Genomic DNA, 19,740 nt, shown 5'->3' on the forward strand with positions numbered 1-19,740 from the left:
AAGCACTCAGCTTAAATGCTAACTAAATCTTTAAGTCCTGATCTCCCCATCAACAGAATTTTCTATCTTCTCTAATGCTTAGAGCCTCTAGGTCACATTTCAATCTCCTTCTGCTTATCAGGTATAACCTTGTATTAAAAGATGTTTCAGGATAAATGGTAAAATGCCTGAAGGCAGAGATTAACTACTAAGTAATCTATGCATCTTGTTTTATGTTCCTCAAACGCAGCTCAAAATTTTGCTTAATGATGTTTTAAAGGGTGATAATTTGATAAAGAAGAAATAATAGAAATTTAATAAATGTCCTAAGTTTGTATCAGTACATCACTTTTTGAAACAATATCACATACCATTTATTTAGTATCTTCTCTGATAATCATGAATCCTCAAGCTAAATCAGTAAAATGTTTTGAAAGAAACAGCTCAAATATCCTAGATACATTCCGAAAGAAATAGAAGAGGGTCAGTGGGAATCACCATGGTAACAGATAGATCCTGCAATTCTTGCAGTCACTTTGGTGTAGACTGGCGTTTACACATCATGACAAAAGTCTGAGAATTGCTGTCCATCAGGAACAGTAGGAAGATATTGCAAATCAGGGTAATTAACAGTAGCTGCTATGACAACCCTCAAATATCCAGTCGTTTAACATAATAGAGGTTAATTTCTTACTCACATAAAGTCTGAGGTAGATGATGAAGCTCTCCTGAGTCTTCTAAGTGATTCAGGGAACCCAGCTCTTTCTATCACATTACTTTTCCATCCCTGAATATTTGTTTCTGGTTGCATGGATGTAGGAAGGAGAGTGAGCCTAGAATCTTCTATGATTGTTACACAGCAGGCCTATTTGTGGCACACGGTATTTCACCTCATGTTCTGCTGGCCAATACTAGTCCAATACTGTAAGGTAGATTTGCAAATGATGGTTTCCCATGCTCAGGAAAAGTGTGTGAATTTGCTGAGCATATAACATATCTTGGCCACAACAAACTCAAGCATTTAAACAAATTTGGATCTGAGGGCTGTTCTTAAGGACAATTATAAGAGAGGGTGTGGATGTGATGTGGGAAAATGGGAAGGAGAGGCTAAGAAAAGAACATAGCTTGAGTGAATAGGAAAGTAGAGTTGAAATTGAAGAGTCAATTATGAATAGGTCTTCTATTTGTCCATGGTCAGTAATGATGGCCTTTTAAGTTATTCCTTTTAAGGAATAACTCTGAAAAGGCATTTGTACTGGAGCTATTGGTAGTGGCAAAATTGCTATGAGATTTCTCCCAATGATGATCAGACCTTCTTTAGTAGTATTCCATAGCAGGTTCCTGATTAATGACACCCACCAACTTCATACTGCTATTCATTCTCAAACTCAAATATTTCATCTGTGTATTAACCTAATCTATACCTGGCTGCACTTCATGTCTTGCAGCTTTATTACTTTCCAGTGCCTTTCCTCCTTATTTTATTCAGTCCCATCCATTCAGGTCTATGAACATGCCAGACAGGTTTCAAGCTCCATCAGAGGTTGGGTGGCTTTCAACTTAAAAGGCCATCATTACTGACCATGGACAAATAGAAGACCTATTCATAATTGACTCTTCAATTTCAACTCTACTTTCCTATTCACTCAAGCTATGTTCTTTTCTTAGCCTCTCATTCCCATTTTCCCACATTACATCCACACCCTCTCTTACAATTGTCCTTAGATACTCTGACATTCACTGATTTTTCTTGTTTGTAGACTTCTGTGACTCTGACTTCTAGAGTCACACTTCTAGCAATGCTTTGTAACCCAACTGATTCCGTAGTGGAGTGATGTGACAGCCAAAGTGATCTCAAAACAATAAGAAGCCAAGCCAAACCATGACAAAGCAAAATGCCAATTTAAGCCTGTTTGCCCAAATATGCTAACTGCTTCTTACTCCATTGTAGTGAAAACCCAACTCAATACAATGGCCAACAACACTGCACAATCTCAACTTCTTGCTGTTATCTACTATTACTCCCTCAACCCCCAATTTGCTCTGCTCCTCACACTGGTTTACCAACTGTTGTCAAAATGAGATGCTGCTATACTTCTTTAGACTTTAAACCTGTGACTTCCTGCTTCTGGAATCATCTCTCCCCACATCCACCTGTGCCACATCCCCTTCTTTTTCTGGACTTCATACAAAGCCACTTTCTCAAGAAGGTTATCCCTGACCATCATTTTAAAACTGTATCTTTTCAACATTCTAAATCTCCCTTCTTTATTTTTCTCATAGTAATGATGATTATCTAATATATAAATTTTTATTTTTATTTTGTTTTGATCCATCTCCTCCTAACAATAATGTATGCTCTGCAAAGGTTTATTTTGTTTATTGCTATAGCTCCAGCATCTTGAAAAAAATAGCAGTAAGCATTAGATATTAGATATTCAATTCATGTTTGCTGAAGGGATAAATCTTTTTTATTTCAGCTTTAATAGCATATATTTTGCTCTTGTGCAGAATGTAGAACCCTGAAGTCAGGTATCAGATCATAATTTCCCCTGTATCCCACCTCTGCATTGAACCAATATTGCAACGGATTAGTAACAATTTATTATTACAAATAATCTTTTAAATCAAGTTCCTTTACAATATTTTCTCAGTGACCCTAGTTTTGGTAGCAACCTGTCTTGTTACTTCAGTGCCACATCACAGCTGTGGGGGGCAACAGCGTCTTTATTTAGTAGTCATCTGGCCTGGATGTGTTATTTCTCTACCATTTTTAAAGGTTGTGACACTGGTAATTATGGAAATGTCAAAACACTAGGCCAACCATGAGGGCTGTGGCAACAACCATCCCACAGTGTTGCCATGGAAATGTGGGTAAACTCATATATAGCATCTGGTACCAGCCAGAAATTGAAATTAAAAGTAGCTCTCTCTATTGGCTTGGGGAATGGCACCTGTTATGAAACAGGTATATTGTACCAAAACACTAATATGAAGACTAAAGTAGAGGGCACAGGAAAATTCTTTTTGAGTTTTTCTACTGTCATATTCTAATCCTATGCTTTTTAACAATCATTTCTAGCCTGGTGATTATTGGGAAATATATTCACTAATATCACATTTGCATATTTTTACATTTATTTAGTATAATGAATATATAAATCATATTTATGAATTATACATATTTATGAGATATCATATTGTTTTGTATCCATTGCATAATGCATATGTCTATTGCATAATGTTCAAATCATGGGTAAACATATCTATCTCTCTATGTCTTTTGCTTTTCTTTTTCATGATAATGTAAATACAAATATCTTCTAGAGCACAATTTCTTGTGGTAACTTTGTAAGTGTGAAGTTTTAATATAATATTTCTAGAGATCCTTTGATAAGAGTTTTACATATATCATGCTACTTTATCCTCAGAATGTAAGTATTGCCCCAGTTGTATAAATGAAGAAGACAAGACTAAGTAACTAGGCCAAGGCTGCTGAGAGGTGAGTGGTGGAGCTGAATTTAACACAGGCTGTCACAGTAAAGCTCTTCCTGCTGCTCACTACATGGTAGAGCTTAGCTAAGCCATATGAGAGACCAGCAGAGGAGGCTGTCTGGGACAGCTCAAAAGGATGAGCACAGGGATTAAATTAAAGCATGAGGGAAAAAATCCTTCCATAAAATATATTTCTATTTGGTTAAAACACAAGAGATATAAGAGATCAGGGATTTGGTTATGTGTATGAGTTCTTTGAAGCATAAGAAAAAGTCTGTAATTAGAGGATTGTTTTAGATGTTTGTGTATGTGTGTAAGTGTATGTGTATGTATATATATTATGTATGTCTAAATATGTGTACATATCACATATGTGTGTGTAAGAGCATATTGTGTGTGTATGTGTGTGTATACATACATATGTATCTCCCCACCACTCACCCTTTTGCAGCCATGGCCTAGTTATTTAGTCTTATCTTTTTTGTTTATACAATTGGGGCAATACTTATATTTTAGGGTCATTTTGTGTGTATGTATATAATATATATGTATTATATATATAATTTTAATTTAAATGTATATAAATATATATATTTATATATGTTCTTTTTACTTTAAAAAAGCTGTTCAGAAATGTTTAAGGAAGAAGTATATACATATATTATATATATATAGATTTTTATATTTAAGGAAGAAGAATATATATATATATATATATATATATATATATATATATATACAGCTTTTTTAAAGTAAAAAGTATAACTGACATTCAATAAACTGCACAAATTGCTTTTACATATGTATGTTCCTATGGAATAATCATAACAATCAAAATAACAATAACAATCAAAATAACATATTCATTACCTCTACATGTTTCCTGCTACACATTGGATCCTTTACTCCCCTGTTCCCATTCCTGGGAAACTACTGATCTGACTTCTGTCACCATAGATTATTTTACATTTTCTAAAGTTTCATAGAAATCAAATCACACAATATGTGTATGCCTTCTTTCCTTGATTACTTGACATTGCATAATTATTTTGACTTTTGCCATGTTGTTAGGTATATTAATTTGTCAATCCTTCTTCTTCAATAACCTTTCATAGTCTGCATGCTCTTTCCCCAGTTGATGGATATTTAGGTTGTTTTTAATTTCAGGCTATTTTGAGTGACATCACTATGACCATTCTTGACCCAATACTTAGCAGTGCAACGGATATACCACAGGGTAGAAATATGTTTATTTTTTTTTTAAGAAACAACTAAGCTGCCTTCCCAAATGGTTGGATTATTTCACATTTCCAGCAGCAGTGTATGAGAATATTTGTTCTTTCACATTCTAGCCAACACTTGCTATTGCTGGGCTTTATAATTTAGTCATTCTAATAAGTGTATGATGGCATCTTACAGTCACACAAATCTTCATTTCTGTTATGAATAATGATGTTGACATCTTCTCATATCTTCCATCCTTGAATCTTCATTGATAAAATGACTCTTTAAATAAATATCATGTTCATTTCTTTGAACTATATAAAAAATATATGTTCTAGAAACAGGTCTCCCAGTGTATGTGTTTTATTTTTATTCTCTCTGTGGAGTCCTTTGAAAAGTTAATTGTTATGGCTTAGGTATGAGGTATCCCCCAAAAGCTCATGTGTGAGACAATGCAAGAAGAACTTCCCCTATGATATTCTGCCTCATCTTGAGCCCTGAGGAATGGAGCCAGCCATTTATGGACTGAGACCTCTGAAACCACGAGACCCAAATAAACTTTCCTCCTCTAATTGTTCTAGTCAGGCTTTTTGGTCACATCAATAAAAAAGTTGAATAAAACAGCAGCATGTTTTTTTTAATTTTGAATAAGTCCTGAGCCTTTTATTTTCTGTTGATTGTGTTTTTGGTATCACATCTAAGAAATCTTTCCTAACATAAGATCCCAAAAGATTTTTCATACAGGCTTATAGATGTTTTATAGGGCTAAAGTTTACATTTAGAGCTAAAATTGATTTCAAGTTAATTTTCATGTGTGATGTATGGTATAGATTGAGATTTTTTAGAGAGTAGGTTCTTATGAATATAGAAATCTTCCTGTACCATTTGTTAAAAACACTCTTGTTTCTCCATTGAATCACTTGTGCCTTTTTTTAAATATCAAATCCAGCATTTCAAGCAAATGTTGGTTTGTTTCAGAGCTAACTACTCTGGTCTATTGATCTGTTTATCTCTATGTTGATATTATATTGTTTTGATTTTTGCACCTTAAACTGAATTTTGACATTGGGTAATTTTAATCCTTTAACTTTATTTTTTTTTTCAAAGTTTTTTTTTTTTTTTTTTTTTTTTTTTTTTGTACTGTGGATTGAACTCAGGGGCACTCAACCACTGAGCCATATCCCCAGCCCTATTTTGTATTTTATTTAGAGACAGGGTCTCACTGAGTTGCTTAGCACCTCGCTTTTGCTGAGGCTGGTTTTGAACTCATCATCCTCCTGTCTCAGCCTCTCAAGCTGTTGGAATTACAGGAGTGAGCCACCATGCCAGGCTCAAAGTAGTTTTGAGTTTTCTAGCTCCTTTGCATTTCCAGACACATTTTTAATCATCTTGTTAATTCTATTAAAAAAAATGAGACCACTGTATTTACATTACTAGTTCACATATGGTAAGAAAAAGAAGACTCCTAAGATTTTAATTGATATTCTTTGCATTTATAGATCAATTCTGGCCAAATTGCTATCTCAAGATTGAGTCTTCCTAATTATATATACAGTTTATCTCTCCACTTAACTTAAATCTTTAATTTTCTGAACAAAGTAGTTTTTAAGGCACAAGTCCACAAATCTTGTCAGATTTACTCTCAGTATTTAATATTTTAAGTATTATAAATGGAATTAATTTTCTCTAGACTTCCTTGTACTTGACAAATAAAAATTGTTTAAAGTAGGCAAAATGATGTTTTGATATAATATACAAAGTTTTATGATTACCACAATGAAGCCAGTTTAATCTATGTATTACCTTACACAGTGTAGCAAGAATAATTTAGAGTAATTCTCTCAGCAAATTTCAAGTATATAATATTATTTTAAATTATAGTAACCACTTAGTCTTTGGAATTTATTCGTTCCTCAAAATTGATCAGTTGTACCCTTTTACCAATATCTCTCCATTTATCCCATTGCCCAGCCCTTGCAATCACCCATCCATCCTCTGCTTTTATGAAGTCAAGATTTTAAGAGTCTACCTGTAAGGGAGAGCAGGTAGTATTTGTCTTCCTAGACATGTTTACTTTGCTTAACATAATGGATTCCAGGTTTATCCACACTGGCAGCATTTACTTTCATTTTAAATGCTAACATTGCTTTATGCATATATTCATATATCCATATGTATGATACACATGTATCATGTTGTCTTTTTCCATTTATCTGTTCACCAGACACTTAATTTGTTTCCGTATCTTGGCTAGTATGAAATAAGCAAATGAACATTGGGATGCAGATATCATTCAGATACTGATTTCATTTTCTTCACATATATACCCAGAACTAGATTTGCTGTATCATAAAATAGTTCTATTTTTAATTTTTAAAGAAATGTCCATAACTATTTTATGTAATGCCTATACTAATTTACATTTCCTCCAATAGTATACAGAGTTCCATTTTCTGTGCATCCTTGCCAATAATCACCTTTTGTCTTTTTCATAGTACCATTCTAACAGGTATGAGGTGACATTTTGTTTTTGATTTACATTTTCTTGATGATTAGTGGTAGTGAGTGGTATTTTGTATACCCATTGGACACCTTCTCTTCTTCTCTTGAGAAACATCTATTCAGGTCTTTAGATAATTTTTAAATCAGGTTATTTACTTATTTTGCTATGTTCAAGAATCTTATATATTTCAGAAATTGACTCTATGTCCAAATATAAATATATGGTTGCAAATATCTTCTTCCATTCTATGAATTGCCTTTTTATTCTACAAATTATTTGCTATGCAGAAACTTTTAGTGATGCAATTCCATTTGTTTTTGCTTGATAGCCTGTGATTTTGGTGTCATATAAAAAAAATCATTGCCTAGAACAATGTCCAGAAACTTTTTCTTTATATTCTTTTCTGATAGTTTTGTGTTTTTAGGTCTTTCATGAAGGTCTTTTGACTTATTTTGAGTTGTTTCTCATATGTAATGTAAGATGAGTCCAATTTCACTCTTCTGCATATGAGTACCAGTGAATGGTACTAATTTTGTTCTATATGTCTATTATATAGAAATACAAATGATTTTTGTAAATATGCGAACACACTAGAAAAATTTTTTGAGGTTCCATTGAATTTTCTAGCTCAGTAATCATGCTGTCTATTAGTAAAGACAGTTCTACTTCATCCTTTTAAATTAAGAATCTGGAATGATTACAGATTTTTTATTTTTATTTTTTGTAAGTTTCCTGTATCTAAGTCCAATCCTTTTAACAATGTGCCTACTTCCCTCAGGCAATGGATTCAACCAGATTCGAAGCAATCTCTTTAGTTGACTTTAAATATATTTAATACATCTTAGGTTTAACTTCCAGTCCTTAGGTATTTGGGAGAAAACACTAATTCTAAATCAATGCCTTTCTTCTGGGATTTCTTTGAGAATTTTTGATGATGGATAGTCACCATAGAAAATTCCATGTATCAACCTCTAGGATGGATGGATAATCTCCCCCTTTTCTTAGACTCTGGAATTCAAATGAGAAATGCATCTGATTTTTTTTTTGAACTTTTTATCTAGGACATTGATCTGTCTCTATATTCCATTTTCTTAAAACAGATTCCAAGATGGAGAATCATATTTTTTTTTCTGGCAATGAGAAGTATCAAGATATAAGTAACCTAATGCTATCACATAAAATTCTGATTATCTTAATCCTTTCATTGACATAGACTTTTGCTCCAGAGACTTTACCACATGCACTAAGACAATGTGATCAGATTTCTTCTTCAATATGTGTTACTGGTGGTGTTCTAGCACAGACTTTCCTACATTATGGCTCTAATCAATGTTGTATAAGAAGATGAATTCAGGGTAAAACAGAAAAAGGTGATGCTGGCTTAAAGAAAGTTATTTATATTTTTTTCACAGTGGAATTTGTTATTTTCCAACACGATGAACTACATCAAGTTTCTAAAACATGGTTAAGGAATAATCCCCAACAAATTTAACTACAGAATCCTTTTCATACTGATTAATTTTCTTTCTCTATGCAATCTTGGAAATGTTTATGTAATGCAAGGATGAGGAAGCTCTCACCTGGCATTATCTGTGGCATTTGACTTTTTAAATTTGGTCCTTACAATACCATTCCTGTATCCCAGCAACTCTCACCTAAGCCAATATTTTCTCTCAGTGATTTGTTTTTGATTTTTCCACTTACATTTTCAGTTTGAGAGCTGCTCATATTTTCTGAACAATGGCTAAGCATCTAATGCACATTTTAAAGGGCAAAAAATGGTGACAGAACATAAATTTCTGATGGACAAATAGCGGAATATCCTCTAACTAACCCATCTCAAATCCTACTGAGACATGTTCACCAGAGAAAATGTGAACAACTCTAGATGGAAACATTATAACAGAAAGGGAAACACTTCCAAGCTAGCAGATTCAATTTTTGGAATACAGGAAATTATTTAAATGTCAAGAAGTCTTCATATGCTGTACAATTACTATTTGTACTTTTAGTGCTTTTGACTTAGAAAATACATAACAACATTAAACTACTGTGATTCCAGTTCTTCACATTAGAACTTCACATTGACCACACAGCTTATGCATATTCACTAGAATATACAAAGCATAGCTCAGTCAACCAATAATTCCATAAGGTTTGTAGACCCAGGCTGGAAATCAACAGTGACCCAGTGGGTCACTACAGCCCTCAGATTGGGAACTGTCCTCAGTTCTCTAACCATTGTAACATCACCTGGGTCTGAGAAATAAAGGCATATTTATCTAATAACATTTATCAAATGTTTACTACAGATTCTACAGATTGAAAGCATTATAGTAGAAAATTGGAAAACAGAGATAAGTAAGGCTGGTCCTCTTATGACAAAATATATAATTTAATGAGGAAAGAGAACTATAAAATGTTTTTATACTGGTGTAGTGATATGAAAAGTCCTATTTCTATGTTGTTGCCATACTGTGGGAAAAAATTGTATTAACTCTGGCTGTTTCAGATTCTGAAGGGACAGGGTCATTTTTGTTGTTGTTGTTGTTTGTTTGTTTTGGCTCAGTGGTAGAGTGCTCACCTAGCATGGGCGGGACCCGGGTTCGATCCTCAGCACCACATAAAAATAAAATAAAGATGTTGTGTCCACCGAAAACTAAAAAATAAATATTAAAAAATTCTCTCTCTCTCTCTTTAAAAAAAATAAAGACATTGTGATGTATCCATCTACAAAAAAAGATTCATTCTCTCTCTCTCGAAGAAAAAGAATAAATTACTTTGTGTGAAGCAAAGTAACTATATTAGCAGCTTTAGGTTCAAAGGACGAATGCTCTGTCTTAAGAATAGAGAAAACAAAATAGTTAAAAAGCTCTGCAAATGAAATGAAGAGTTATTTATTTTTGTAGGTGCACGAAATTCTGAGAAGAGAAGAAGTAAATGTTAAAAAGAAGAAAAGGGGGAGAAATAAAAACAACACAGTGTCAAGAAGTTGTGAGTGGGAGTATGTGGGGCAGAGTACTATAGAGAAATGTTAGAGCAGGAGAGACTGTTTTTGCATATCATGGCCAAAGGACACAAAGGACATGGTTATTTTCGTAAGTTCTTACTAAAGTAAAATGTCAACAAAGAGAAGTTAAAAAATCAGACCTGTAGGTGATTTTTTTTCTCTCAAACCACCACTGGATCAAAAAAAATATAATATTATAAAATCCCCATAAAAGTTCTCCTGGTTAAAGTACTATTTTGTTGTTCTATTATTTCATGCTTGTTTTATTGAGAATAGTTTGGAACACCTACAAATGCATGTATCAGTAATTACATTAAGCATTACAAAAAGGGGGGCAAATCTGTGTTCAATTTCTGGATTGGTATATAATAAAAAGAAGACAAAGAATAAAGGAAGAGTAACACGAAGGAAGTAGAGTTTCAGTGACAACAGGAAAGATATGTACATTCCATGTATGTATTATATGTCAAAATACATTCTTCTGTCATGTATGAATAAAAAAATTAAAATTAAAATAAAAGAACATGAGAACATAAGCTCTCTGGAATGGAAATATCCTGAGGTGGGTTTTTCCTGAAGTAAAACTCAGTAACATGAAAAAGCACAGGCACTTAAATAGGCATGCCACTTTACATGGGAGGTCACAATCTGTGAAGTGGATGGAGCACAGGCTCCATGGATTTAGGGAATACAAGATGAGACTTGAAGGCTGGGTTTGTGGCTCAGCAGTAGACCTCTTGTCTGACATGTGTGAGGTACTGGGTTCAAGCCTCAGCTGCACATATAAATAAAATAAAGGTACGGTGTCCATCTACAACTTTATATATATATATATAATGAGACCTGAAAAACATAATTAACTATTTGGAAATGTTTTGACTAGAGCAAAAGAGTTCTGGGATATTTTTGTAGATATCAGAAAACCAAGATCTTATAGAATGGGAGGGTCATGGTGAGATATTTTTTCCTTCCATGAACATCCTTGGGACTAATTTTCAGCATTAGCACAGGAAAAAGAAGCTGGTATGGATATGGTTAGGTAGGGAGATTCTAATACTTGAAGTGAGGGAGAATGATGGATATTTAGACCATGGTGGGATTCACATTATTAGGTCACCACTCAGCTCCAAGGGTAGAGTAGGTGAGTATTACTCACTCATGTGTCTTGGGAGACAGGGAGGGGGATGAGTATGTCATTGACTTCAGCTGTGAAAACAAAAAGGAGAAACTGAAAGTTTGGAGTGGTTAATATGGAAGTTATAATGAGGTTAATTTTAGATATATAAGTTTGAGCAGCCCTTAGGACATCTAGGTGAAAATATCTGTGTGTTAATGTCATAAATGACACTTCTGGAAACTATTGGAGGCAAAGGGGAGAAATCATAGATAGGAGATGGCAAATGAATATCAGCAGTTGACAGAGAATGAATATAAAGGTAATGGTCCTTGAACCAGCTGAAATGGGATATGCTTATTAGAAAACAGTCTTGATTTAATTCTCTAAACTTTGCTACTAGGTTAAATACACAATAAGAGAAGAGAAATTATATTATCGGTATGTTAAATTTACTGTCATCATTAATTTACTTTATAATTTAAATCTTCCATAATGGTGCAATTTAAATAAAACTTACTAAAACCATCAAGTTGGTCAATACTGTTTAGGGAAACCATCATATTGAAGCCCTAGAGTATATATTTATATAAAAGTAAAATATGTGTTAATAACAAAACAAAGTGCTGGGTATAGAGTTAAAAATTTATAAGATTTTTAAATGGAAATAAGAACCAACTTTAAAATAGTGTATATTAAATTGAGGAGTCATTTGGTAACTTCTATCTAAAAACTCTAAAGGACTTATTCTAACAAATGAAACAAATGTCTCAAGAGAAGTAAGATAATAGAATAATTAAAATCATTGATTGATATAAAAGAAGGCAGGAAAGAATAGAAGATTAAGAATTAAAAAGTGAATTGGCCAGGCTGGGGCTGTAGCTCAGTGGTAGAGCACTTGCCTCACATGTGTGAAGCACTGGGTTCAATACTCAGCATCACATAAAAATAAATAAATAAAATACAGATATTGTATTCATCTACAACCAAAAAATATTTAAAAATGAATTGGCCAAATATAAAACAAATGATTAATGAGAGGAATAGAAGATTAAAAAAATAAGCCTCTGATTAAACAATTCATCAGTACATTTATCTGACAAAGGACTCAGATCCATAGTATATGAGGGATTTTTAAAAGAAATATTAAAAAGATAATAAACTCAAAATCATGTTTGAAAGAATACTTTACAAAAGAGAAGGCCTATTTTTCAATAAGCGTATGAAATGCTTAATAGTATAATACATCATAGAACTGCCAAATGCCACAGAATAATAGAACCACACACTCAGAGAATGTCTCAAATTCAAGAAATAAAATCAGGTTCAACAGGAGCATAGAACAACTTAAATTCCCTTAGGTGATAAAGATGAGATGCCAAAATGACATTTGAGTAGATAAGGAACTAGGGTCAAAACTAGGTGGTAATGAATGTTTGGCTTTGTATAGTTACCTTCTATAGCTATACATAAATCATTTAAAAATATATATTTTGAGGCAAGTTTTCACTGTGTTGCCCAGGTTGGACCTATACTTGGATCAAGTGATCCTACTGCTTAGCCTCCTAGCAGCAGGAACTACAGGTATGTGCCACTACTTCTGGTTCAAGAATTATTTTCCTTATATTTGTTTGATACATATTGACTATCATATAATGCAATGGGCTGAGGGGCAACCAGGAATGAACCCAGGGGCACTTAGCCACTAAGCCACATCCCAGCCCTATTCTGTATTTTATTTAGATACAGGGTCTCACTGAGTTGCTTAGTGCCTTGCTTTTGCTAAGAATAGCTTTGAACTCTGGATCCTCCTGCCTGAGCCTTCAGACCGCTGGGATTACAGGCATGGCTTAATGCAAATTTGATGATTATGATTTTTAATCTATTCTATTCTGTTTCTATAGTAAATTTCACTAGTTAAACTCTAGACAAATCTGAGTTTAATTCTAAGTTCAAGCACTTAATGGACATATGACTTTGAGGAAGTACTTTTGTCTCCCTAAATCATGTTTACTTTTGATCATTAAGATGAAGACAATAATCTTCCCAGGATGAGAAGAAAAACAGAGGTATTACTTATTGAATGTCCAAGTTTATGCACCAAACATTGGTTGTCAATTAAGATTCCAATGGTGGGGCTGGGGATATAGCTCAATTAGTAGAGTGCTTACCTTGTATGCACAAGGCCCTGGGTTTGAACCTCAGCATTGCAAAAAAAAAAAAAAAAAAAAAAAATAGAATAAAAAAAATCCAATGGGGGCCTAGGAGAGTACCTTTCATTAGGACAGTGAGGAGCAGATTCTGAGCAGTAAGATCACATCTCACTGTGCCCAAAGGCTCAGTGCCAAAGGGAAGATTTTACCAAACTTCTTTCAAGAATATATCTAAATATGGCCTCCAACAAAGGGAGAGAGAAAAAAGTAACTATTTGTAAGAGGTAGCATTTCAGACAAAAAGGAGTCTGAAAAGAACATTAAGAAGGTACATTCCAACTGAAACAATTCCCTTCGACACACTGGTGGGGAGTTGTCATCAACTCCTGAGTACTGAAGAACAGGAGATGAGAACAGAGCTATTGCTTATTATTGATAATGTCTCCAGAATAGCTATGTACAGTAATCTGTGCAGAAACATAGAGTAGGAACATGAGAGAAGTATATGCTCCCCAAATTTCAAAAGAGGAAATAAGTGTGTTCTTCCAAAATTGGATAGAAATGTGACAACTACAAAATTAGCTACAAAATTGAAATTGTGAAATTTAAGTGAGAATGCTATTTATTCTCACACATTTTAAAAAGAAAATAAAAAAAAAATAAAAAGGAAACAAATAAGTATTGAAAATTTGGAGAGGAGTTAGCAGGAAATCAAGTAGAAGAAAGGCAGACATACTCATACCATACTTCTGTGGTTTCTGGATTTCACTGACCAGTAAGGCAATTTTGGGGGGTGGGGTGAGGCACATATCTCCCTTTCTAGACACTAAACCTTTGAAGGAAGAAACTAAATCTCCTAAAATCCCCCTTTCCAACATTCCTCCTCTCCATACTACCTAAACAGGAACTGACACAGTTTTGCCAAGTTCTTATTTTACCAAATAATGGCATTTAGAAACAATCACAAATTGCCACTTACAATCTCCATCATTTCATAAAAAAATGAATTGATACCAATGCATAGAACAGACATGAGCTTAGAGAGAGAATGCGTTAAGAGTTCCTGATTTTCCTTATTTTGATGCCAACATCAATAAACTCTCCATGAATATAATTGGTACTATAAATAGGATTACAAACCCTCTACATCAAATTGTTCTAGGGTTCCATCAACATGGGTGCAAGTAATTATTCTAACAACTAGAATATTTCACACCTTGGAAAATGCATGGGGGTTCTTATTACACAGTATGGGATAAATCAGTCTCAACAAATCCCTTGTCAATTTTAACAAGCCTTAACCTTTTCAGAAATTGCCATATATGTCAATATTGGCTCTACCTGGTGATTAGAGCCAAGACTTAGGATGTGCAACAAATGATCCTAACCAAATACTTTGTTTATTCCTCATTGCAATACTTGCAACACAGAACAGCAATTTTTTTGGGGGGAAGGGGGCACATATCTTCCATTCTAGACACTAAACCTTTGAAGGAAGAAACTAATTTCTCCTATCATAGTACCCCTATTAAGGCAATATTTGACATATTGTGGATCTCTATAAGCATTTACCAAATGTTTGAATATCTTAAGAGTGTTTATTGAAACAACATAATTGTACATAGCAAAATCTCAGTGATTATTTTATGTTTCATTAATGGAAGTAAGAATTGGATTTGTGGTCAATATTCACTCATTAACTCTTCAGATCTATATAAAACCCTTAATATGTGCTTCTACTGTACTGAGATAATAAAAATGGTCCTCCATCTGCTCAGTATCATAGAAATGAGCAGAATGCAGTCCTTGCCTTCAAGGGTGTCAAGAATAGGTGCATTCTAGAGCCCATATGATCTTTTAGTACTGTGTCTCACAAAAACATGTCCAATTATTTGAATGATATAAATATAAATAATTTAATCATTTTAAATCTCAATAGAGATTTACACTTGCTGAGCTATGTTTTTCTTAGCAAGAATAAAACCTGTTTATCACAATTAAGTGGTAATACCTACTCTATTTGAGAGTCCTCCTTGCTAACAAATTACAGCCACTATCCTCATGACATAGTTCACTTAGATTGGAGTCTTAGCCTTGTTCACTTTAAATGATACAATAAATCTGCTTACTATTGCAAGTCTTGTTGTATTTGCTGTTCTCCTGTGCAAATCCTTCCAGTCGGCACTGAAAACGATGCTGCCAAAATTCTTGAAACCAAGGGTTTCGGAGGTTTGTTTCTGGCCGGAGCTTCAGATAGTAATCATCAAACCACTTGACATCAGGAGATTGGAGCTTGATTGTGATTCCACCAACAGCTTCTCGCTGATATCCATCTGTCACATCATACCTATCAGCCCAGCCATCACTGTGGGAACACACACACAAACACACACAGACCAAAAAAAAAAAAAAAAAACAGAACAGAAATCTTCTGAGTAAATGATTTCTTTTTATTATTATTTTTTGGTTTACTATGTCAATCATGAAATGGTACCTCAGGCCACAGGATAGTCATGCATTATACCTAGGTGATTGTTAAGATAACAGTTTGTTAAAATAAAAAAAATTTGCAGTAACACCAAGAAAACTTTAGGTTTCAGAATGCTAACCTCTCTTATCTTGAGTTGCAAAAAATTACCTAATACTTTTGGCAGAATTTTACTTCTTGTAAAATTCAATATATGCATTTACATTGCATAACAGAACAGAACCATTCACACCTTTTTTTCCTCTTTCTCAGTGATACTGATGATTGAACCTGGGGGATGGGCACTCCTCTTTTGATCTATATCCTCAGCCCTCTTTATTTTTTTATTTTGAACCAGGCTTTCACTAAGCTGCTGAGGCAGGCCATGAACGTGTAATCCTCCTGCCTCAACCTTCTGAGTCACTGGGATTATAGTTGTGCACCACAGTGTCAGTGTACCATTTATTGATACTGGATATGTCAAGTTAACTTTCAATATACTCATTTCTTTTACTTTATGATAAACATTAAAATAATCATAAGAATAAAAATATTTCCAGTACATGCCTAACATTAATTTAACCACCCTATAACGTGATATTAATTTTTGTTAACATTATACAAGTGAATTATAGAGAATAAAAAAAAAACTTTCTAATTATACTCATTCTATTATTTCAGTCTCAAACTTAAATCTTGGTAGTCCATCACCCATATACTCTTTGCTATCCTAGAGAACTTTTCAATTATATTTAAAATATGTATTTAAAATCATGTTTTAAAGTGATTGAAAGAACTTCTTAACAATGGGCCATCAAGGTTCAGGACAGGGATCACACTCCTCAACCTACTATTATTATATATACTAATCACTCAAATTAGTAACCTAGGAATTTTAAAATAAAAGAGGTTGGAATCAGAGAGTCCATGTTATAAAGCTACAAGACAGTATAACAATAACAAAAGAGTATTCTAAGCTTATTTGGAAAATACATGGGACACAACACTGGAAACAAAACACAAGAAAAAATGTTTAAATCAAACTTGGATACTCCCAGGGGGCCCAGGGAGAAGGCACCTTTGACTCCTCCTCCCTCTCTCTCAATGGAACACACACAGCTAGGGCTGCATGTTGGCTGGGACATGGTGCTTCTGCCTTTCTCCTGTAGAGGTTCTAACTGCTCTTTAAGCAAATAAAAAGGAAAAGGAAAATCTGACAGTTTAAAAAAGCAACACCAAAAATGTAAGGGAAGAGATATAGAGGAAGTAGAGAGGAAGAATAGAGAAGAGCCCCCGGAATGGAAAGCAGGAGGTGTTTGAACCTGTGCTCCAGGAAGAAGGCAGTGGGCACTGGGGGAGGATAAGGGAAGGGACTTCTATTATCAAGTACTGTTTACCTCAGTGATCCCATTTTCTTTTGAATGCATTTTTGTTCTTAGATTTTTTTTTTCTTTGAGACAAAGAACATGATCCAATGAGTGGCACAGAAAACCAATATGTAGGTATGCAAGTTAATAAATAAAATAACACAAAAAGAATGCACTTTTTTTCATTATGATCTATTATACCAAGTCTGATTAAAAAATTAATAATTAAGAGTTGCTCCAGAAGTCACATTGGTGTTATGGGAATTTGCAATGACTTGAGGTATTTCCTATAGCATCAATAAGTAGAAGAAGAGAAAATAAATAAATAAACAAAAGGAACCATTTCTTTCTCTAAGTCTCCTTGACAAGAAGATATCTCATTAAAAGTTATCTATGGTAAAATCTGAAAAACTTTTGTGGCAGATTAGGGAAAAAAAAAGTGTAATGCAATATGTTTTGTCCCAGTGTTGAATTTGGTTACTTCACACATTGTCTTTCCTCAAGTTTCTCATTTTCAGCTCCAGAAGATTTTATTTAAAGCTGACAAGTTGAAATGAAGTGGGCTTGTTTGCCTCACTTTCTCTCTGTGTTGTGGAGGGTTGATTATATCACTGATATGGGAGTGTGGGTCTCATTGCCACTCCAGGAGCTGCATGGGCGTGCTGCAAGTGGGACAGGAAGCTCTGTTTGTCAAGCAGAGTCCCATTCTCCAAGGAAGTGGCAATTTAAATTGTTCCTTTTGTTAACATTAGCTCACTCTTATGTAACACTATGATTATGAATATTACATAAGAAATGTAAGATTATAATGGGTCCAATTTACCCTTCACAATTCATTCATTGAATTTAATGGGAATTGTAAAAAAGCTTGTCTTGAAAAAGTTACTTGCAGGCAATGTTTTCATAAAGGAAAACCGTCAGGACCAAAGATTGTTAATTTACTTATCTCTCATCATGTTCATTTCTCTTTGTTTTTTTTTTTTTTCAGATAGAAACCTCTAAGCTTAAGCTTGTTAAAAAAAAAAAAAGATGATGCTTTACTATTAGCCTTAAAGGTTCAGTTGTTTAGTTTAAAATGATTTTTGTTCCAGATATTTCTAATCAAGAGCAAAATAAAAATCATAAAGAGGATAGTGCAGAAAAAGAAAATCCTAACACCGGTGTGCAAAACAGGGTCATTCTATTCAAACTGAATGAGAATATGTGCTGGGTAAGTCACAAGAAAAGACATTTGATGATGTGAAATTAAAGGATGCTTTAGATTATAAAATGTTAACATCTTTCTTAACAAGTGCTTTTGAGATTTAAGATGTAATAAATCCCAAAATAAAATGAAATGCTAAGAAATCCTGAACATACCTTTCTACCACCTAATGCTTTCTATTACTTCCACAGAGTAGTCCTTCAAAATGTTGGCATCAATTTAATGCTTTGGGTGGCATGTTTTTCCCCAAAGCAAGGGGAAAAGGTCAAGAACTAACATTTATTGAAAAGCAACTCTATGTAAAGCATTGATTTAGCTTTACTTTTTTACCTATCTGCGATCCATCCATTCATCTAATTTCTCTTTCATCTCACTAGTGGACATGCTACCTATCTCCTTATCATCTATTTCATTCCTTCCTTTCTAATTTTTTTATATAAAGTATTTTCAATATTTATAAATTCTATATTTGCAAATTTAGAGCTGGAGTTATAGCTCAGTTCTAAAGCACTTGCCTAGCCCAGACAAGGCCCTGGTTTCAATTCCCAGAACAGCAAAAATATGTATTTGAAAATTCACTTACTTCCAAAAATTTATTTGCAACAACCAAATCAATACTGGTGGTATTTTTGCAGTTGTTCACAGGTATGCATGCAGAAACAAAAAGCCAGCATGCATATTCCCAAATGAGGTTGAAAAGGATGCCCCTAGGCCTTTACATCAGTTCTCATACAATAAAAATGTGTGTTTTTCATATTCTATTTGGTGCCAGGTCTTTCATAGTTTTGTGTTTTGTGCTGGTGATTTTGCTGGCTCACATGGCACCCAGCCTTAGTGAGGCTATGTTGTTCAGTGTAAGCACAAGAAAGCTGAATATAAAACTATTCATAAAGAATGGATAAAACAGTGTTTGCTTCAAGTTCAATGTTAATGAATTAATACTATTAAGTAAGTGAGAATATCTTCAAAAAGGAACACATAAAATAAAGTTGCATATGACTAGCAAGTGAAAATATTGTGACTAGAGACTCACAGAACCTAAGTGTGTATTTCCTTTAGGAGCAACTGACAGTATTCACTAATTTAATGTTTATTTCATGTTTGTACAATCATGGAGTGAATGGAGCATTGACTGTATACATAGGTTTAATCAGGATGTTGTTTTAGTCAGTCTTGTAGTTTTTATTTGGCTGCACAAACAGAGTAATATGGACATTTGAAATA

The 19,740-nt window shown here is 33.8% G+C and overlaps 1 protein-coding gene across 3 annotated transcripts in view; it reads right to left on the bottom strand.

Annotated features, from left to right (window-relative positions):
* Positions 1 to 19,740, bottom strand: part of Grm5 (glutamate metabotropic receptor 5) — a 413,823-nt gene that overhangs the window by 102,824 nt on the left and 291,259 nt on the right. For all 3 annotated transcript variants that reach the window (XM_077797673.1, XM_077797672.1, XM_077797671.1), the window contains exon 3: positions 15,608 to 15,843. In XM_077797673.1, coding sequence (XP_077653799.1) covers positions 15,608 to 15,843 — 236 coding nt within the window. The remainder of the gene's footprint in view (positions 1 to 15,607; positions 15,844 to 19,740) is intronic.

Source organism: Urocitellus parryii, chromosome 4 (assembly GCF_045843805.1).
Source record: "Urocitellus parryii isolate mUroPar1 chromosome 4, mUroPar1.hap1, whole genome shotgun sequence".
Lineage (NCBI taxonomy): Eukaryota > Metazoa > Chordata > Mammalia > Rodentia > Sciuridae > Urocitellus > Urocitellus parryii.